The sequence below is a fragment of the Balearica regulorum genome, chromosome 6 (assembly GCF_011004875.1).
Source record: "Balearica regulorum gibbericeps isolate bBalReg1 chromosome 6, bBalReg1.pri, whole genome shotgun sequence".
Lineage (NCBI taxonomy): Eukaryota > Metazoa > Chordata > Aves > Gruiformes > Gruidae > Balearica > Balearica regulorum.
Genome location: NC_046189.1, coordinates 25,798,070 through 25,819,041, shown reverse-complemented (window position 1 = coordinate 25,819,041; position 20,972 = coordinate 25,798,070). Strand labels below are relative to the sequence as shown.

The 20,972-nt window shown below is 47.4% G+C and overlaps 2 protein-coding genes across 3 annotated transcripts in view; one reads left to right on the top strand and one right to left on the bottom strand.

The window, feature by feature from the left end:
• The window catches only part of USP37 (ubiquitin specific peptidase 37), a 37,984-nt gene extending 31,637 nt beyond the window's left edge, over positions 1 to 6,347 (bottom strand). Inside the window, exons 1-4 of the mRNA XM_075756940.1 lie at positions 6,219 to 6,347; positions 5,079 to 5,285; positions 1,314 to 1,485; positions 675 to 775 (exon numbers count right to left, since the gene is read on the bottom strand). Coding sequence (XP_075613055.1) covers positions 675 to 775; positions 1,314 to 1,485; positions 5,079 to 5,234 — 429 coding nt within the window. The 5' untranslated portion in view covers positions 5,235 to 5,285; positions 6,219 to 6,347. The remainder of the gene's footprint in view (positions 1 to 674; positions 776 to 1,313; positions 1,486 to 5,078; positions 5,286 to 6,218) is intronic.
• A 156-nt stretch (positions 6,348 to 6,503) lies between these two features.
• CNOT9 (CCR4-NOT transcription complex subunit 9) lies at positions 6,504 to 20,324 on the top strand. 2 transcript variants are annotated; one of them, XM_075756939.1, is made up of 8 exons: positions 6,504 to 6,666; positions 10,991 to 11,170; positions 12,290 to 12,405; positions 13,694 to 13,803; positions 14,592 to 14,701; positions 15,620 to 15,718; positions 18,155 to 18,246; positions 18,642 to 20,324. In XM_075756939.1, the coding sequence occupies exons 1-8, from the start codon at positions 6,643 to 6,645 to the stop codon at positions 18,808 to 18,810; spliced, it is 900 nt and encodes a 299-aa protein (XP_075613054.1). In that variant the 5' UTR covers positions 6,504 to 6,642; the 3' UTR covers positions 18,811 to 20,324. The 2 variants fall into 2 exon arrangements, with proteins under 2 accessions (XP_075613054.1, XP_075613053.1); XM_075756938.1 differs by having other exon boundaries at positions 18,636 to 20,324.
• Positions 20,325 to 20,972: the final 648 nt, after the last annotated feature.

Genomic DNA, 20,972 nt, shown 5'->3' with positions numbered 1-20,972 from the left:
CAACGTCAAAAATATTCTCCCTCAGGGCAGTAATACAAGCATATTCACAGAGATAAAGTAAATTAAAGCTGGTAGATACACCATGAAATCTCTGTTATGCAGGGACAAAAGGAAGAACAAAAATATTTTGAAGGAAAACCACTTTCAGGGAAAAGGTCTGCAAAATTTACACAAAAATCTGAGCAGAATGCCACAAATTCAGTAAGTTTATTCAGATACAAAACTGGGTCAGCAGCTTTTCAGTACATACATTTGGCTGAAGTCTGCTAAACTCATTAAGACCTATGCTGACTGTAACATGTTCAGCTGCCACGTAAGGTGTTCAGTATAAACAGAGAGATATGCAGAACTATGTGAGAAGCAAGTCTTAATCGTGTACTTTCCCTCTATTTCTGCTTCTTCTCTGCCTGATAGCTCAGCATGAAGAACATATTTTGTCTTCCACAGCCAGACACTGACCTTTCTTATTCATACAGAATATATGACTCCTCACAAGACACACTGTTGCCAACCACCCTGTATACATCTATTCCAATCCCTCTAGATTACAAAAACTTCAGATGCAAAATAAGTATTTACAGCGCTATTACAACACACAATAAGAGAATGAGAGGAAGAAATAAATAAAATAAAGGAAGGAGAAGGAGAGGAAAATTTGGAACAATTAAACAAACCTGGTTCTCTATATAAGAGAATTGCCTATTAGCTTCCTTCTGTGTGGTCCTGCTGCCCAGCACACCTCCAAAGCTGCCAGATCCCTGAGAGGGTTTCCCAGCTGACAGAAAAAGTACACAACAATTGATCTGATTGTCTTTTAACTGATTGGCATTCTTATTTGTAAGATGTTACTTAGCTGGAGTTGATTTTGGAAAGGACACACTAGATTTCTTGCCAACAGACCATACAATATTCTGAGTGCACAGACATAAGCATGTTTATGTATATCCCTTATATTGGTCATTTACTCAGTTGGCAGTAAAGTTCCTATCCTTAAAAAGAAAAAAAATAAAGAGGTAAAATAAAAAGGAGAGAGACCATGCATGTGTGATAAACAGACAACAGTTTTTCAAATACCAACACACTTACAACATAAACAATTCCCACAAGTTTAATCTCTGCTTATTGGTCAGCGTGACAAAAGTACATTATGAGAAAGGTATATAACAAAAAATGGGGTTCAGAGGCATTTACATAAATGTAAAGAAAGTCAGTAACACCGGGAGGACAAAATGGCTAAAGATGAAAATAAAGAAAACACAGCATCGACCCCTTTCCAAACTATTATTAACATGATTTGCAACAATTGCACTTACCAGTATGAACCCTGTCTTGATGGACCGCATCCAAATACATCCGCATTTCATTTGCATCTTTAAATGGTACCTTATCAATTGTCAGGAAGCTGGTATCCTTTAGTGTTAGCATCAAACAGCACAGTTTTCTACCATTTGGTCGTAAGGTCACAGTTTTAATGTTATGGCTTAGCTGAAAACAAGAAAGTGACTATAAACATAAATCCATTTCTAAAAGGCCGAAATACTTACAAATTCAAACAAAACATTTCAAATAGAGAGGGTAAGAGGCACTCACACCGAAATGCTTCTCCTTGCTCCATTTCAATCAAACATTAAGGCTCACAGAATTAATGTTACTGGTTATCTTGGAAGCTGACAGAACTGAAAGGACAGTATCACTATAGCTCAACAGTCCCTATATTCCTGGATACGCTTTCTGAGCCTTGCTTTGCTACTAAGTGTGACATTTTGGAACGTAAAGAAATAAGAGCTTCATAAAGTCCCATTTAGCTGTCTGAAACTTCCACATCAAAGTTGAAATATAATTTAAGATGGGGAAAGTTTTAAATGTTAAGTACAAACTTCTACTCGCTTTATAATTTGCTCTGAGGGGAGACAGATCTGACATAGCTTAAAAAATTTGCTAAGGAAGGGAGTAAGTCAGTAAGAAACATGCTTAGTCTATATGCAACATTCTAACAATTAAGCAGTGTCAAAACTTTTCAGGGTTAAGGTCAAGCACAAGAATAATTTTAATAAGAATTTGTGCTCCCTAATAATGCTGCTGCTACTTTATTACACCCTTACTTAATTGTTACTTCATGCTAAGTCACCTACAAGAATTGGCTGGTCAGTAAAGGCTCTACTATCCATGCAGGTTGAGGGTAACTCCTAAAGCAGAGTGAGGAAGCAAAAGAATATCTCAAATCTGAAGCCCACATGGAAGTTTGACAGTACATATCTAAGCTTACTCTCATTTTCATTTCCCTTGTCCTTTTTTGCTTGATTCTTCATTTTGCTGCCACTTCTTTAGCCTTGCCTAAGATCAGGCACTAGCTACATAATGACCTCCATGCAAGGATACTGATACACTCAATGCTTCATACAAGATTGGAAACCACAGCCAAGGTCATCAGACACTACACAAGACAGAGTAAAACACTGCCCATCAGATTGGAGTCGTCTTCTAATTTGGCCTGACCTGCATACAGCCACACTACCGATCTAAATAACAATGATGAATTAATAGACATGAACATTAATTACACCCTAACTCCAAAGTTTCGCTGTACATTGCTCTAGAACCTGTCTTGTCTCCTTCAAATTACACACAAGTTTAAAAATAAAAATTATTCCCGATTTTTATTTAAATTTATTCAGGTATATAAAAGACTGAGATAGTAAAAGGCACTCCATGGCCATCAGTGAGATTTTTTTTTTTCCCCACACAGACCTCTAGCTTCTTGGAAAGCCGATCTAGACACAACAGCAGTTTACAAGAGAAGCTGGAAAAGCACCTCAATTGGAAACTAAGGGTTTATTTTGCTGAGAAAATTACACTTCTGAAATACTTTGTGCTCAATCCTTGTGTGTTGGGATTTTTTTTTTGTGAGGTGGTGTGGGTTTTTTAAAAAATATAAGCTAAAAGTGTCTTTAAAGAACTAAGAATTGAAAATGGGGCTCCAAATTTTTCATTCTCTTTTAAAACATTGAGCCCAGTGCAAAGGGATTACAGTTACTTCACCATCTCAGTGCAAAACAACCTATTTCAACTCAAAATGCTATCATGAGAGGGCTCCATCCATACTCTCCATCCACCTATTATGACCCAGTCAGAATCACAAAGTCTTGGGAGATGGGGTAAACAAAATATTTCTCTTAATAAATATATAGCACTTGGGACAACTTAGTCGAAGCTCTGAAACATCAGTATAAAACATATCATCTAAGACATAAGAAATGCGATGATGTACACCAGTCAGTGCATAAAGAAATATAACCCTGGATCCATCCAAACATTCCAGTACAGAAAAGTAAAAAAAAGGTGGTGAAACCACCCACAGTTCTCCCAGAGCAACTTGTCAAAAAAAAGGGAATGCTACTTCTAAAGCAGAATTATCAGGTATTTGTCACACATGAAGTGTGTGAGAGCAGCGTGACAGACTGGGGCCAGCTCACACGAGCTACTTGTGTGTCACAAGACTGAGCACAAGTGGTGGGCAGCTCTCCCTGCCTGCTGCTCCTACCAATGCTCTTGTCCTGGTGTCTGTGTTGCTTAAAGATGAACAGGACCAGAAAGCAGATCCTGCTGAAAAATAACCACCATCCAAACAAAAATAATTGGTCTAAAGATGTGTCTGCTCATTTCCTACTTCTCCTTCGCTGTGTTCCTAGCCACACCATGCCATCTCACCCCCTTCACCAGATCTTGCATTCGGTCCTTTCCACAAGTTAATTCACATGAAAACCCTCCACCGAGCTTAGGGAGAGATCTGACGAGTGTTAGAGCCAGCAGAGCAAGAAGCTGGGAGCAAAACCTGCCCCTTTAGGCCACGGTTAGCTGTCCCACAGGCTCATCCTCCCCATGGAACCACATTTGGAGTCACTGTTGTGCCATGTTAATGCTTGTCCAGGCAGAAAGGAGCATGTGAGAACAAGCACCCAGGGAAGGTACAAGGGGAAGAAGAGACCACTCTTCTCAGAAGCAACATGGTCCAACGCTGGATTAAATCAAACACGGAATCACAGCATCGTGGGTGAGAAGGCAGACGATTATTTTCAAGCCTACAGTGACATAGGTAGGAACTATGCACAGCTAATGATTTTCTCACGCCTTGATTCCAAGGCAACACAGGCTGCCAGCTTCTTTGCTGAGACTTTTCAGCACACTAAGGCAGCAAAACTTGATCGTTCTCAAATAAAGTGAACTTTTTTTTCCACTGAGTCTGCACACAGAAATAAACAGCTCAGAGAAAGATCTGGTGAACACTACTGCTAAAAAACAACTGTGGCATGAAAAAAGCAGAAGCCAACATTTAGATCAGCTTAGGCTGTTACAAGGTTGCTAAATAAGACAGGACTTTTTTTCTTCCAACTGCTCTTATACCCTCTAAATATTCTTAAATCAGATTGCAACTTCTTACAGGAAACACTCCCTCACATTCTTTCGGTTTGGGGCATTTTGCACAAACTAGCTAGACTGAGCTGAAAACAACTACAGAATGAAAAAAGGCAATTTAGGCTGAATGCTGCAAGAGAATCCTCAACAGTGATCTGTATCAGCCTCCCATTGAGGAAATCACATTGCCTGGCATATTTAAAACCTAAAACTGTAACAACTGCTGTTCAGCAGAGTCTTGTATAAACAAGCAAAAGGTTACAAGTGTGTTAACACCGTTACTCTTCAGCTGGGAAAACTGCTAGCACAAAGCGTTCAGGATCTTCAGCTCTGTATTCTGCTAATGTACCAGTAACAGAAAGGTTACGCATTCCAAAAATCCAAACACGTGAGCCATGATCCCATATACTTTGGTAACTTTTCTCTGCTTTTTGGTTCTTCCCATTCAGTGGTATCTTGATGCTGACCTTGGCAAATCCTTTAACAATACATGTGAATAATTTACAGGAGAGTTATACAAAGGGATTAGTGTTCAGGAAACGAGGAACAAGAAACAGCGACAGAGGAAAGTTTGCGTGACATTTAATAGCCTTGAAGAGGACAGCTGTTCACAAAAGAGCACAATCCATGCACCGCTGAAACAAAAGCTTTAATATTTGGTGTACCTGAAATGTCTTTGGAATTCCTCCAACATTGTAGTGAACCACTAGACTCACTTTGTTGTCCTTCTCCACAATTTCAAAGCTCCCTTCTTTCCATTTTGTAATCCCAGTCTGCATGCTGCGCATCCGGACAGGTCCGTGCACCTTTAGTGGAGCCATGCTTTCTCACGGAAAAAGAGCTAACAAGAGTAAGCGTACTCCACCTTAAAACCTGTTAAAAAGGAGAAATTTATAACTAGGCAGGCCAAATAATCTCTACAGAAAGATGTAAGTGTGGCTTAAAGTTTCTGTAGAAGTTCAGTAGAGTCGTTTTGCTGGTATTTTTAAACAAACCGAAGGAGAGTTAGACACGAGTAAAGGAAACTTAGATAAATAAAATCTCTTCCAGTTTGGGAAGCAATGCTCTGATTCCTCACTGTTGAAAGGCGAGCTGCTCCAAGACAGACACAGAAGTTCTTGCAAATCCTTAAGGCAACTTCAACAGATTTAAGGACACAAAAAAAAAAAGTGCCTGAGGAACGTCGACAAGAGGTGGAAACCAAAGTTTTGAAGGAAACCTAAGAGGGCAAACGAACTCGTTTCTGCCGGGATATGAGCCACGGTCACCTGGAGGGGCCCGGCCGGGGGTCCCCGGGGCGGCGGTGGCCCCCTGCGCTGCCGGCTCCCCGCCAGCACTCCGCACGGGAGAGCCACCGGCCCAGCGGCACGAAAAACAGCCCCCGGCTGACGGCCGCGGGCTCCCGGTCAGCACGGAGGGGAGTATTTTAAATAAAAATTAGAAGAAATGAATGAAGCGGCCCCTGCGCGCAGCCCGGGAGGCGCCGCCGAGGAGGGTCCCCCCCGGCTGCCCGCACTCAGGAGCCGCCGCCGCTCCCAGTCCGGCCCGGTGGCGGTCCCGCTCTCTCCCCACCGGCCCTAGGCAGGGCTCCACGGCCCCGCCGCTCGCCTGGACAGGGAGACGGGTGCGAGGGCAGCGCCTCCCGCCCCGCCGTTCCATGGCCGCCCCGGGCCGGGCTGCTGTGAGGGGAGGCGCCGCGCTGCGCGGGGGGGGGGGGGGGGGGGGGTATCACCCGGCCGGGCGCCGCGGGGGGGGGGGGGTGGGAGGAGGAGAGGTAGAATGGGGTGGGGGCGGCGAGCCCCGGTACCTGCGTCCCGGCGCGTCCCCGGCGCCGCTGGGCGGGCTGAGGCCCGGGGGGAGGGGGAAGGGGAGGCGGCAGCCGATGGCGGGAACCGGCCAGCAGCGCGAGACGCCGCGCGACGCACGCACGCGCGCGCCCGCTTACGTCAGCACGGCGGCGCCCTTCCCGGCGCACCCCGCGACCACCCGCCCACCCGTGCGCATGCGCCGAGGCTGCCCGCCTGACCCCCCTCCCAGCACCGCCCCGCCGGCTCCCGTGCGCATGCGCCTAGCCTTCACCTCTTCGACCCGCCCCTGTCCCAGCTTCCCTCGCGGCACGCGGGCGGGCGGGCGCGCGGCGGGGTGAGAGGTCGGGGTGGGCCTGCGTCTATGGCGGCGGCCGCGGCCTACTGAGCCGGGCCCTGCGGCAGCACCGGCACCGCTCCCACCATGCACAGCTTGGCCACGGCTGCGGTGAGGCGCGGCTCCGTGCCCCGGCGGGACGGGGCTGGGGACGGGACCCCGTTGCGCAGGCCGCGTGGGGAATGGGGCCGTGGGGGGGCGCGGCCGCTCGTAGCTGTGAGGGGACGTTTCCCCTCGGCTGCTCGCGGCGGGAGGGCTTTGGGCCGTGGGGTGGCGAAGCCCTCGTGAGCTCCGTCCCCTCAGCGCCCCGGTGACCGGCAGGGGCGGCGGGATCCCTTTGGTGGCTGGGAGGCGCTGAGTGAGCCGTTTCTTACCCCAGCTGCTCTCCTGGGGACTCCTCTGTGCCTCCCCGGGGCGGCCGCGCCTTGCTGAGGTGCTCATGCGGACGGGGTGGCTCTCCCGGCGGCCAGGAGGCCTTCCCTGCTGGGTGTCCCGGCTGTGCGCCTTTGCCCTGTGTGTATCATGTAGGTTTTCCCTCCTTCCCTCCTCTTGCCTGCTGCGCTCCCTCCCTGCGCCTGGATGCCTCCTGCATGCCCAGCCACCTACTCTGTCCTCTGGGGAGCTCTTTTACTTCTGGCCCTGAGTGCAGTGGGAAAGAGAAGATAGCTAAAAGTTCCTCAGGGAGGCAGGCAAGGGGAGGAAAGGCGGAGACTGCCTGTTCCTTCTTCCCCCTTTCCCCCAATACCCTGCAGTGCTGTCTGTAGTTGGTGCTTGTCCTCCTGCCCCTCAGGAAGCTGCTGCAGCAGGATGGGTTGCCTGGTCAGGCCAGTACCTTGCCCTGGTTGGGTTCCAAAGTGGGAGTTGAGTTTTAGTGATGTGTCCCATCTGAGCGGGCTTGTATTTTGGTTTTCACTTCTCCAAATGCAAGTTCATTGAGTGTATAAGACTTCCTAGAGTTGATTGAGTCTGTGGCGTGTATTGCGTTTGGGAGGTGTATTGCAAGGCCAGGGGTCTGCTTGGACTAACAAGTGGACAAGAGTGAGTAAAGTACTTACGAGCAGGAGCTGAGAGAACTTTTTAAGTCTTCCCACTTTAAGTGCTTGTGACTTTAAATTGGTTCTTGGAATGTGGGCAAATACTTCTGATTTAAAGTGACACTTTCCAGAGCATAGAAGGGTGTGCAAGATCATAATGAACTCTTTTAATCAGCACTTACATTTTTGTAGCAATGTAATTCCTGAGTACTTGTTGAAATGCATGAGGGACTGTTGTATCTCCCATTAATTCCCTCTCTGTGTTCTAGTCACCTCTTTATAAAAGGATTTTTTAAAGACAGTTTTAACAAAATAATCTGTTTCAGGAATAGAAGTCAACTTTATTTTAGGACTCATTTGAATGTATATTTAATCTATACATAATTCATACCACCTGCTGTTTCTGTATTGAGGTGTTTCCTACCACAGTCAGTTAGTATGCTTAGACTAAAGGTGACAGGGAAGGGTGTTTAACTCTGGAGATGTGCTTGGGAGCTGTGGTAAATAATGTTACCTCTTAGTAGGGTCATGGATTGGGTCAGGAATACCTTTGGGTGTTGCGAACACTGTCATACACCAGAGCAGGGGTCTTTATACAATGATACTGGTGGCAGAGCTGACACTTCGATTTCAGACCTGAAGACAGCGTAATGTGCTAGAGGCTCGTGAACAGGCTAAAAACAATAAGTGTAGCTGTAACTAGCAGTAAGGCGTTGAAAGCCAAATGCAAGCCAGCTAATTCACTGCTATTGAAGTTCAAAGTTCATTTTGGTATTTTTGAGTTGGTGATCTATCAAAATAGTTTAAAAAGCATGTGTATCCAGTTAGTCACTACTCTGCTTTGGTTGACCAGTACTTTTACCAGTGTGCCTAGCAGCAACTGCTCAATTAGAAAGCCAGTTGCCTAAATCCAGTTTGTTATGTGATTGTTGGAGATGTAATTGGGCATGGATGTTTCAGGTAATGCCGTTTCTCTTGAGGAAGGTGTTACAAGACCTTTCGTGATGCAGAGGTGGCTAGTTTGTGCTGTGTTGGGATACTGGTGGTAAATTTTGCTTTCCCTGTGTGCCAGAGTAAGTCTGCCTCGCTGGGTTCTGTCTCTGAGCTTGCAGGATTTGTATGTAGCCCTCGGAGTTCCCCAGAATTTTTGGTTTTAGAGGGAGAAGTGGGAACAACAGTAAAGTAGGAAATTAGGAAAAAATGTCTTTCAATTAAAACTCAAATGAGAGGAGCAACTGCAGAGCCTGTGAAAAGCAGTTGGTGCTGGCTAAGACAGATATTGGACATCATAAGCTCAATTGTGTGGAAAATCTACTTAGTGTTCTCTAGGGATCACAAGCACATGATTGTGCTTTTAAAGGGTCAATCTATTTAAGCTTACAGGAACTGAAACTCACTTAGAAAGTGAGTCTAGAAAAATAGATGGAAGCTTTAGATAACACAGTTATAACAATATTATTGCTACACTGCTTGTCGCTCTACCATCCCAAATTAAAACAAATGAGCTCTGTTCGTTATCCCTGTCTTTCTGAGCACCAGTGTAGGAGTTCCCAATGGAATTGCACTCTCAGCTGTAAGAACACAATAAATTTGTCAGGGTTACTAATTTAGTGTAAGATTCTGGAAAAATAAAATAAAATTGAGTAGACAAGAGGAAAAAAAGATAGGAGAAAAGATGAACAGCTAAGGTATTTGAGCCGCAGAGTATAGGGATTGATAACAGCATGTTGGCTTATATATAGACATTTAAGTTAAATAATATGATTGGAAGTGGCTGGGGGAGAGAGAAATCCCACAGGTGGGGAAGAATCTCTTTGAACTTGACTATGGATATAATATGTGGATGAATGAAGGAGGGAAACTTTTGCAGAAATAGAGACAGAAAGCTCTGGACTTATCTGTGAAAGGTTACAAAGTCTCCCTTTGTCCCTCCTGCGGTTTTGGGTGCCTGCCTCTGGCATATGGTTTCGGGTTTGTTTCCAGCCACTTTCAGTTCCTGAACTCCTTTGAATTCTCGTCAGTGCCTCAGTGATGAGTTGCTTAGTAGTAGCATTGCTGTCAGTGCAGTACAGGCAGTGCTCACATCTGTTGTGGTAAGCACATGAAGAGTTTCAGTCTGGGCTTAAAAAAAAAAAAAAAAACCAACAAAAAAAACCCAAACCCCACAGTCTGTTCTCTGCTCCCAGCTGTGATTGCCGTACACGTGGGGATGCTGAGCTAGTTGCATGCAGGCTAACTCAGGAGCAGGAGTATACAAACAGGATTGTGCTTTACTTGAATAGTAAACACTGCAGCAGAATGTTTGAATAGATTCTAAACTGGCTTTTGGAAGTGTTCACGCAGGGGATTTTAATGCCTGCATTTGTCTCTCTCAAAATTTTGCATCTGAATCCCCAAACTGTCTCTTGAGGAAGCCTGCTGAGCACTTGTTTACACCTTGAGTGCTTGCTGTGCCAACAGAGGCATGAGACAAACTTCCATTGGAAGTCTTGTTCCTTGCCCTTTCCACAGAAACTATGCTACGATTCCATAGTCCCTGTTTCTCTTCCTTTCCTTCCCAGCCCGCCATCTTTTTTTTGCTTGAAAACTTGTTGGCCTTGATGCTCTTCTTTCCCTGATATTCTAAGAATGGCAGAAGAGAAATCCTGCATTTCCCCCGAGTAGTAGAAAGTGTGTCTATATGAATACAGATCTACTCTTCTCTGGGTTTATTTTGAACAAGAATTTTTGCACAAATCAGTGTTGAAAAATTCCCTTTTAGCTGCATGCATGTAAAAAGATACTTGGGGTGAATATGAGATGTCTCTAACAGCAGGTGTTACTGGCTGTGGATGGTGTCATGATGATGTTGGAGTAGTGAGAATTTTTCTAGTATTTGTATGAATATTTTTCTCATGTATGTTGGGTGAATCCCATTGGCAGGCTCCAATGTCATGGATGTTTTTGGAGGGAAAAAGGTAACGTCTGCATAACTTTGAATTTGTGGAAGCTTGCACTCAAAGCATGAAATGAATGCATGCTAAATGCAGGTGGAGCAAATGATAACCGGCTAAAGTATGTGTGACCTTCCCGGAAGCTCTGCTGGCACAGACAGGCAGCAGCATGGTGCTCTTACACTGCCGAATGAAGTTACAAGGTACTACTTGACAAGCGGATTAAGAGAGACTGCCCTAGTGAGTCAGGCCAGAAAGTAAAACCTTTGCGTTTCAGATAGATTGGTCTTACTATTTCACCTAAGGAAGGGATCCGTATCCAGAGCATCTTAATGCAGCTTTAGTTACTCTCTCCCCCCAATCAGGAGTCTCTTGAGCACTTTTTTGCTTATCTGCCAGGTTGTGGGAAGGGTTTGGGTGAGACTTGGATAAAATGTTTGGACTGAAGTTTTTCTGTCTCCCTCCCAGCCTGTGCCAACAGCACTGGCTCAGGTCGACCGTGAAAAGATCTACCAATGGATCAATGAGCTGTCCAGCCCCGAGACACGGGAGAATGCGCTGCTGGAGCTGAGCAAGAAGCGCGAGTCTGTGCCTGACCTTGCCCCGATGCTGTGGCACTCGTTTGGCACGATCGCAGCGCTCCTTCAGGTGGGTAGGACTGGCAGCATCTTTATTCTGTGGTGCAGTACCAGCACATTGCAGAGCTGGTGCGTCCGTGGGGCAGATCTGGGGAGGCACTAGTGGGGTCCCTTATCACCGTTCTGGGACTGCGATGTATGCTGGATCATGGGCAGAAGGGAGCAGATGTAGGAAGCCCATTTCTAGTGTTTGTTATTAATCATCACTAGCAAAGCGATGTGTGCAGAGGCTAAGATTTCTTATTAGACAGCTTACATAGTTGGAAGGGGAACAGGCAAGTTCTTGGGTGTATGAGCTAGCTCCCTATAGATCACATTCTGTTTATTTTCGTACAGTATCATAGCAGAACCACAACAGTCTTACTCCTAAGATCTCTGGCTTGATTTTTCTTTTTTACAAGCTTGAGCACTTCCTGGTCAGAAGGTTGCCCTTGCAGAGAGCCCATGGGAAGGGCAGTGTAGGAATGCTGCTCACTACTCCAGAGATCCTTGCAAGGGAAAGTATCTGCATTTCATGTCAAACTGAGTGGCTCAGCTTATCTCTGGGCAAACTGCTCTACAGCTGATGACTGGCTCACTCTCAGTGCCAAATCTAGTTATTTCTTTCGAAGAAAGAAAGAGTGCAGGATTGACAATGTCAAACTGTTTTCAGAGTGGCCCTGAAACAAGCGAAGAAAATTAGAAGGGAGCTATACTTGGAAGCAGGCAGATTTCTGAATCTGATTTCTCATCCTCAGCTGTTTCCCCTGCATTGAGTTAGAAGAATACCAGGAGCTACAGTATGAATAGTGTGGGTGTGCTCTGTCTCTGGGCAGAGGAACAACACTCCTCTTCGCTCTGAAAGTTCGAAAGAAAGCAGTCCTTATGCTAGCAAAGAGCCAGGAAATCAAAGGAACTCTCTTTTACTGAAATTAAAGTTCAACTGCATCCCTGTGACTCCTTGTCAAATTGACTCTGACCCAGCTCTGCCCTTGCCCGGGCAGCGTGGTGGCTGCCATGTAACTTCAAAGTGATGCTTGTGAAGGCAGGCTGCCATCTCCTGTCACCATAGTTCATTGCTGGGCAAGTGCTTTGGTGCGACTTGCTGATGTTTTTCCCCTTTAACTTTTCTTAATCTGTTAATTTTTAGGAAATTGTAAATATTTATCCATCAATCAACCCTCCAACTTTGACAGCCCATCAGTCCAACAGAGTCTGCAATGCTTTGGCTCTACTACAGTGTGTTGCATCACATCCTGAAACAAGGTAAGTGTTTCCAAGTGTTCAAGTTTTCTGAGGTGTTGATGTTGACAGCTCAGCCTGTTTGACTCCAGAAGCACGTAAGCTCCTTGTTTTTTACCAAGAGAAGTGGAACAGAGGACAGAGCTGGAAGATAGGCAGCTGCCTGCTGCTTTCACTTGTTTGCGTGGATTAGCAGAACAGCAGCTTTGTGGTGGTCCTAAATGCATTGTGTTCCCTGAATCATCCTGAGATCCTGCAAATTCTTGAAACACTGGATTGTGGCAGCTCTTGGGAGCTCAGCCAGAGATAAGGGTGCCTTTGTGCTGAGTGTTGTGTGCGGGATCTGTGTTTTAATGAGCTTACAGTTACTTAGACCAGCAGCGTACAGTTATTTAGATCAGCTGTCTAAAGGGTGGAATGAGCAGCACTGTCCTTCCCATATGCAAGGGAACAATAGGAGAGCCATGTCTGGAGTCCTCAGCCAGCGCCTGACTTCAGTTTTTCTTAATCTGTGTCCAGGACATGTCAGCAGGGGAAAAGGTGATGTTGGTTCAACCAAAATCAGTATCTAAAACTCAGAAGAAAACTACCTAGAGATTCACGATCTCATGTTTCCATTCCTGCTGAGAAGTAAGTGCTGTGTAGCTGAAGTTACTTTGCAGCAGCTGAAAAACAATGTTAAACAGCAACCCTCCATGAGATGACATCCAAAGAAATAGGGTAGCTTTACACCATATACCTTCACATTTAAAGTTGAAAACTGAAAACAGAGAAGGATCATTCAAGAGAGCTTTCCCCTGCTAGCAAAGCAATCTCCAGGTTTCTCCCTGATGTCTGTATTTTTCACCATTGTCAGAAGGCAGTGTGGGGCCTCTTGGGGAAAGGTGGCTGTGCACATTTAAACTGTGGTAATGCCTAGAGATGAGCCAGCCTGGATTTCTGTCGTGCAGAGGCTTTGCACATGTGTTGTGTCTGGCTGTCCCTGACTGTGGGAGCCTGCAAGGTGAAATGCAACAGTGAATGTACAAAGCAGAGGGTCTGGATGGCAGGTAATAAATACAACAGGATGTGCTCTGTTCCTGGTCAGCTGGAAGCGGTGACGCAGGTAACTGGCGGCTTAGGTGTTAGGTTTTGTGCTGTGCCCAGTGCAGAATTTACTTCATGCCCTTCCATCAGAGAACAAACTTACCCACTTTTGAGGAGCAGCAGCAGTGGTGTCAGGAGTAGTCTGAGGCTGTGCATGGTAACATTGGATCGTGTACTCACTTGATTTTCCTTGTCTCTCACGTTGGGCGTTCTCCCTTTCCTACAGGTCAGCTTTTCTGGCAGCTCACATCCCTCTTTTCCTGTACCCCTTCTTGCACACAGTTAGCAAGACACGTCCATTTGAGTACCTGCGGCTCACGAGCCTCGGAGTGATTGGTAAGCAGCCAGACTAATGCTGGAGCACTGGTTTCCTCTTGAGTTAGATGCAGTTCACGCTTTGGTTATAGAGACCTGCGTGAACAAAATCACAGGTCTGTTTTACCTGGATGTTCTGAGTATTAACAGGAGGAGCTACTTGTTTTCCATCGATTGTGGAGGCAGGTTCCTCTTCATGTGTAGGACATGGTCTTTTCCCTAATAAGAAATTCCTGGAATCTGGGTGCATTGCCAAAAATGTGTTTTCTGTGAGTACAAGCACCTGTGGTCTTGTTGTGCCTTCACCCTCAGCCCAGCCAGCTGGAGACTGGGATGGGTGGGTACAGACTGGGCTTTCCTTCAGTTTTTGTCATTGATTGACTTGGGCATGTTTGCCCTGTCTTGCTGTTATCCTGGGGTTTTTTTCCTTTTTCTTTTTTCTGCCCAAAACATTTCTCTCTCAATGCATAAAGTAAGAGGCTCTTGAAACGCATTTCTTCTTGCCAGAGGTTGCTGTTGCGTGGCATGCTCCTCTTGTATTTGTGGTGAAACTGGGCAAAAGCCAAGACTGCATCCCCTTTCTGAAAAACAAACCACCCTCAAACCCAGCATGATTACTTTTATGTTGCCAAAACGATTTCTTCTCCAGCCATGTGCTGCAACATATTTAGAACGGCAGTTGCTTTGCCTGCCATTCAGAGCTAATGATTCCTGGGGAGGACGCAGTACAGGCCCTCTTTGGAAGGTGAGATTTTTTTTTTTTAAACAATTCATCATTTATTGATTTTGGTTTTTGTTTTTCCTTCAAGGGGCCTTGGTGAAAACTGATGAGCAAGAAGTGATAAATTTCTTATTGACAACAGAAATTATCCCCCTGTGCTTACGCATTATGGAGTCTGGCAGTGAACTCTCCAAAACGGTACCTACTCTTTTTGTCTTAATTAAGACTTCTTGTTGTTTATCTCTGACTGACCAGGCAGCCAGTAACCTGCAGACTCTGGGTGGAGTTTTTACCTCCTCAAAAAAACAAACTAAAACCACCAAATGAAGCTGGAGTTCCTGAGTTTGTTTGCTGGGAAAGATCTTGCTGCTCTCAATACCTGTTCCCTCCTTTGCAGCACTGCAGAGTAACTTTCAAGGCAGAGCTAGGTCAACTTTTCTTAGCTTGAGAAAAGAAATGCCGTAGCTGCGCAGTGCAGAGGTTGGGCAGCAGCTGTTAGTGGTGGTTATGGGAATGTTTGCTGCACTGGACCAGTTTGTTGCGCCCTCTGATCAGGGGCTGCTTTCCCCTATGAGTTCAGATCCATGGTCAGTTTGGTCTGATGACCCGGGTAGGCTGGTCACAGGTTTTAGTCCATGTGTGCTTCTCTAGTGAAGCCCGCTGACACAGCTGGCTGAGGTTCTTCCAGAAAGTCACATATCTCATGATGAATCGGTAATGCTTAAGATGAAAACCAAAATCAGCTTGTCGTCTGGATGGCAGGGGCAAGGGACAGATTCTTCTCCTGCTTCTTTCTTTGTGACCAGAGTAGTGTGGCCATAATCCTGAGGCTGTCCTGAGTGGCCCGGCAGTAGCTGTCTTATGCAACCTGCATCCAGTTGTCTTGTACACAATGCTTTGTGTCCATCTCTTTTCTTTATCCAGAGATGCTAAGCATTGTGTGGTGTCCTGCATTTTCTTTTGGCTTTACACTTTCACCGAGTAAAGCATTTGCTGCCTTCTGAAAGGCCTTTCAGCTCTGGGACTGCCTTGAAAAGAGCACAGCACAAAGCCTGTTTCTTTTCAGGATAGATAAGTTGTTTATGCGCTTTCTTTACTGCTTTTTCCCCATTCTAGGTTGCTACATTTATTCTTCAGAAAATCCTCCTGGATGACACAGGGCTGGCATATATCTGTCAGACTTATGAGCGGTTTTCTCATGTTGCCATGATACTGGTAAGATTATTTGTTTCCTCTCTTTAAAAAAAACAAAACATTACGCTTTAGCAGCCAGCTTCTTTGCCAGCTACTTTACTGCTCTCTAGCTGGGGCACAGGATGAGAGAGGCAAATTATTCTTGGGCTTACTGCAGCTCTGCTTCTGCATGTTTCCTTTGTATATCTCTGTTTTGCAAGTCAAGAGAACTGGTATTAGTTGTAAGTCCCCAAGATAAACCAGGTAAACATCTCCAGAGAAGAAAGAGAGTTTTTGGGGTTGTTGGTTGGATATGAATTGATTTAATTTTATGTAAGAACGATCACACAGCTCAGACCATGGATCCATTTCCCATCTCTTAACCCACAGGTTGAAGAGCAGCAGGTTGAGTGAAGGAGTAAGAGCAGGGCAAGCATACATGATACTTGCCCTCATAACTGCCTCCTAGCTGCCAGCTACTTTCAGCTTTGGATTTCTGGGGCCAGTTGTGGGTTTTCTATGCAGCAGCCCCCAGTGTTTGTCTCTTGTCCTCACCTTGAGCCCATGGAAGCTTTTTGCGTCCAGTGTCCCATAGCAAGGAGTTTCACGGGTTTCCTGTTCGTTGCCTGGAAAGCCAACCTCTTTTTTTTTTTTTTTTTCCTTTTTGAACCTGGCTCCTGCTAGCTGCTTCTTACAACTCTAGTTCTTGTGTTGGAACACACAGAGCAAGTTCAAGTACTCATCATTTGTTCATTCCGGGAGTAATAGCCCCAGCTTTAGCTTTACTATCTTTGAGCTCATTGAGGGGAATATGTCTGCCCTGGAATAGCTGTTGTCCTGCTTTTGTGTGTGTGTGTTTATTTTGTTCTTAAAGAGCAGTCTCAGGAGAGGAAAATATAGCATTAAGTAAAGCACTTTGTGGTGCTATTCTGTGTCTCACTGTTGATGCTTTCATTGGGAATATTTATTTATTTGTCTGTTTTCCCAAACGTAAAAAAAAAATGTTTCCTCCTGATTTGCCCGCAAACAGCAAAATATGAATGATTGTGAGCTGATGTCCATAATATCCAATGTGACGCGATTTTTGCATTCAAGAAGAAGGATTGGCTTTGATGAAAGTACGTCTGGCTCGGGGGCAAAGTGAAGGACGCAGTTAGAAACCCTGGCGTAGGGGAGGGAAGGAGATCAAGGAAGAAACTGTGGTGAGGAAGGGTATGAACATGGAAGGATGTGGGCATGTAAAGCTGCATTAGCATGGAAGAAATCCTAGGTGTGGTATGACCCCCACCAGCGGGTGAAGCACTGATGTGATTAATATTCCATAATGCTACAGAGAAAGATGAAAATGTTCATAGACATTTCTGTTCTCTGTTTCAAATACTGGGATAGTGTACTCCTGTCTCATGAGGGTGATGATTTGATTCACTTCCTTGTCTGCTGATAACGGAGTAGGGTGTTATGCAAGTATTAGGTGCTTTTAAAAGAGCAGGTTTGTAATTGCTATCTAGGAGCTGTCTGAGGAGCTCTCCAACCTGTTCTGTATTTTGAAGAAATATTGGTATCCTGGGGAATTGCTGAGAACAGGAAGCTCGCAAAAGGGCAGATGAGGGGGCCCTGCTAACTGCCTGAATATCCCAATACAGGTGAATTTGGCTGATGAGGAAAATGGTTAGTGCTAGCCAATGTAGTTTTACAGGGAAAAAAAAACAACTTGTTGGGCAACTCTGGCTCCTAAACATGAGGAAGCAGACTGTTAAACTCCTTCAAAGCAGGCGTGTGAAGGCGTCCACGCTGTTTGCTAGGCTGGGTGCATTCAAAGGTGCAACCATGTGCAAAGTTCTACATAGTGTGAAAAACAGAGGCTGGGCCAGGGGGATCTGCCCTGGTCTTGCTCCTCAGTAATGGCTTAGTGAGGGATGTAGCCGGAAAAGAAAATAACAACTCTCGGGTGCATGATAAGACCAGAATGTGGATCTTACTATATGTGGTGTCCTTCGGCATGGCTTCCTAGGCTATTGTTAGTGTTTCAAAAGGGCATTGAAACGAAGGCAGCGCAGGTGAGAACAGACCATTGCAGAGCTTGGGAACACACCTCACAGGGTGACTCAGCCTAGGCTTATCAAAGTGTTTGGCATATACTCATGTTCCTCCACTACGGGGAAACCCCAAGTTCTCTATAATCTGTCAGAGAGTTGGACCAGTAGGCAGTCGTGGGGAGGTAAAAAGCAAATAGAAGTGAGACAAGCTTTCCCTGGGCTGCTGGGAGAACCCTTTCTGAGCCATGGCTAGCTGCTCTTTTCAAAGGCATCTTGGCAAGCAGAGTGCCAGGCTCCATGCAGGGGTATCTAGATGAAAGGTAATGGGCTGTGATGCATGGGAAGCCAGAGTGAGTGATTTAATGGTCTTTCTCAGTCTCTGCTGATTGCAAAGCTGTACTTCCAGTGACTTTAACTGGTGGCACTGGCCTCTGTCAAACAGGGTAAAATGGTCCTGCAGCTCTCCAAGGAGCCATCGGCACGGCTGCTGAAACACGTTGTCCGCTGCTACCTTCGCCTTTCCGATAACCCCAGGTAAACATTTTAGGAGTTTGGGCAGGGGCTTCTCCCGCTCCCTTGGAAGTGCAGTTCTTCTCCACGGTGCCTGCTTGGGGAGAGTCAGGGTTCCTTGTCTGTTCTTACGTTGGCCTTATCTTGGTGTGGAAAACAGGTGGGTGTTTTGGTTTGTTGACTCTTCACTGATGGCACCAGGGCACAGGGGTTGTCTCATGGGGTCTACTGTGAGAGATGGGAGCTGTGCTGGCTGGCCCAGTGCCACGTGCTGCAGCGCTTCCGGTCGGTGCTTCTCTTGGCTGGCCCTGCAAGGGAGACCCCCACACAAAGGAGTGGAGTGTCCCCGGTGGGGTTTTGCTCCCCTCTTGCCCCTGTGAGTTTATTTGTTGGGCCCCGTTTCTTGTCTCTTGATGTAGGGCACGTGAAGCTCTCAGGCAGTGCCTTCCTGACCAACTGAAGGACACCACCTTCGCCCAGGTCCTGAAGGATGACACCACCACGAAGCGCTGGCTGGCTCAGCTCGTCAAGAACCTGCAAGAGGGTCAAGTCACTGACCCACGGGGCATTCCTCTTCCTCCACAATGACTGCTGGGGGAGGTGGGGGACCGAGGAAGAAACAGCTCAGGTTTACAAAGAACCAGGAACAGGTGACCTCTTCCGCAACAAACTGGGCACACCAGCTGGCTGCTGGCCTGTCGGACCATCCCACCCAGCCAAAGGGCTGCTCTGTAGCAATGCAGCATGCCTCTGGGGATTGCAACACCAGCAAATGCTGATACTACAGCTTCCAAAAAAAAAAAAAAAAATCAATAAAACCAATCTGTAAAGATCCCTGTCTCTCCAGGAGGCTTGGCTGGCATCTCTCCCTCCACCGCCAGGCAGGTAGTGTGGATGTCCGCTCTTCAGTTAGCTCAGCCTCCGCCCAAGCGGTGCGTGACACAAGGTGCGCACGCCATGTCCCTCCAGTTCTTTGTCGCTTCTTGTTTACACATCTGTTTAGATGAGTGAGCTGAATAAAAGCTGATCCAGTTGTTGTATCCCCTCTTAAGACTGCTGCTCAGCTGCAGGTAGCCTGGGGACAGCTTTCTTCCCTGCCAGCGCATCCTTGCTCCTGGCTCTGCATCCGGCTGGCACAGCCAGCTTCTCTCTTCCTTTCCTCTGGCGCAGTGGCAGTGGCTGGAACCGGGCCAGCGCAGTGCTTGCCCCGAGAGGAGGGGTGGATTACTTGTGATGAACCCACATGTAAGCTTGCTTCCCAGGGCACTGGGGGAGGAGAAGACAGCAGGACTGTGGCTCTTGGGCTGTAAATAGCATGCTCCTGCAGCTAACCAGCGGCTGGGGACTGATGTGTGCTGGCCTCCCATCCAGCCCAGTTCTTGCCCGGCGGGGCTGCTGGCTGGTTGATCAGATGGAGCTTGGCGTTGGGAAACCTGCTTTGTGGTGGTTGGCAGGCTGCCGACCGGTGATCCCGTCGTGGGCACCAGGTATGCTGGCTCCCGGGCCTGCCGCTGCCTGCCAGGCGTCTCAGTCCTGGCCCCCCTCCCTTTCCCCCCTCCTGCAGCTCATCTCCGCCAGCCAGCTGCATCCATTTCAGCTTTCAAACCTGCCTTGGCGTCTGCCTTGCCCCCACCACAATTAAACTGGACCAGCAGCCGCTTACCTGCTTTCCCTGTGCCAAGGGGTTAGCGTGACCGCGGCGGGCTCTGGGAAGCAGCCGAGGAGCTCCCGGGCTCTGCTGCAGCAGATCCTGCTCTTGGCTGCAGGCAAGCCTGGGCAGCTACTCGATTTCTTCCCCCCCCCCCGCCGCCCCCCCTTGAGTAGCCCATTTTGCTGATCATCTGCGGCGTCATGCCAACAGTGTCTTAAATCCCATGGCGTTTCCCTTCCCTCCCCCCCGCAGCCTTGTGTAACAAGGGCAGAGCACAGCCTTTTCCTTGTCCCCACAGTCCTGTTTTATAACCATCACCTTCTTTTCCCTCCCCTCCATCCTGACCTTGACAGGGTGTGAAAATGCTTCTGTTTGGGGTTTGTTGGTTCGTTTCGTTTCGAGTTTGTTTTTTGTAAGTTCGGATTAATAAATAATAAAACCCCAGCCAGCACAGATTGCTCCTGGTCTGATCTCTTGGTGAGGCGGAGCGGGAGGGGGGGATTTATTGCAGACGGGATGAAGGGTGGTTGTGCCAGCTGGGAAGGTTGCGTGGCTTTTTCCCGTTGAGAGTTGGCTGCATCCCCATCTCCTGGAGCAGGTAACACGGAGGGGTTTTGGGGAGGAGATGCTGCTCCGTCTTGCTTTGCAGGAAGGCAGCGAGCGCTCTCCCCGGCGGGCTCCATTCGGAGCCCGCCGGGGAGAGCGCTCGCTGCCTTCCTGCGGTGTATTTGCAAGCGCTGCCGTGCTCACCTGGGTCTGTTAGAGCATCGGCCACCAAGTTTGGGCCCTCGTGTGTGTGGGGGGGAAGGTTTGCCCCAGGATGCTCAAACCATTCCCAGCTCTCCCAACTGGAGGGTCCTGGGAAGGGGACAGGGACACACCGGTCGATGGATCGGGCTGTGCTGGAGGGTGGGAATGGGGACTTGGCCCCAAGCGGGGGGGGGCACTGTAGGGTGCTTTCCCCCCCCCTTGCCGGCCCCGCCACCGCCTTCCCCCCTCCTCCCTCGGGAGCGGTCTGACCTTAATCCGAGGCGACCTTGAGAGGCGGTGGCTGCGGGGTGTGCGGGGACCCGGGGCGTCCCGCGGGGGCGGGGGGCTG

Bases quoted from the DNA above. Each gene is read 5' to 3' on its own strand.
- CNOT9 (XM_075756938.1), top strand. From the start codon at position 6,643: ATGCACAGCTTGGCCACGGCTGCG. The intron at 11,171-12,289 runs GTGGGTAGGACT...GTTAATTTTTAG, and splicing joins CGATCGCAGCGCTCCTTCAG to GAAATTGTAAATATTTATCC. The intron at 12,406-13,693 runs GTAAGTGTTTCC...CCTTTCCTACAG, and splicing joins GCATCACATCCTGAAACAAG to GTCAGCTTTTCTGGCAGCTC.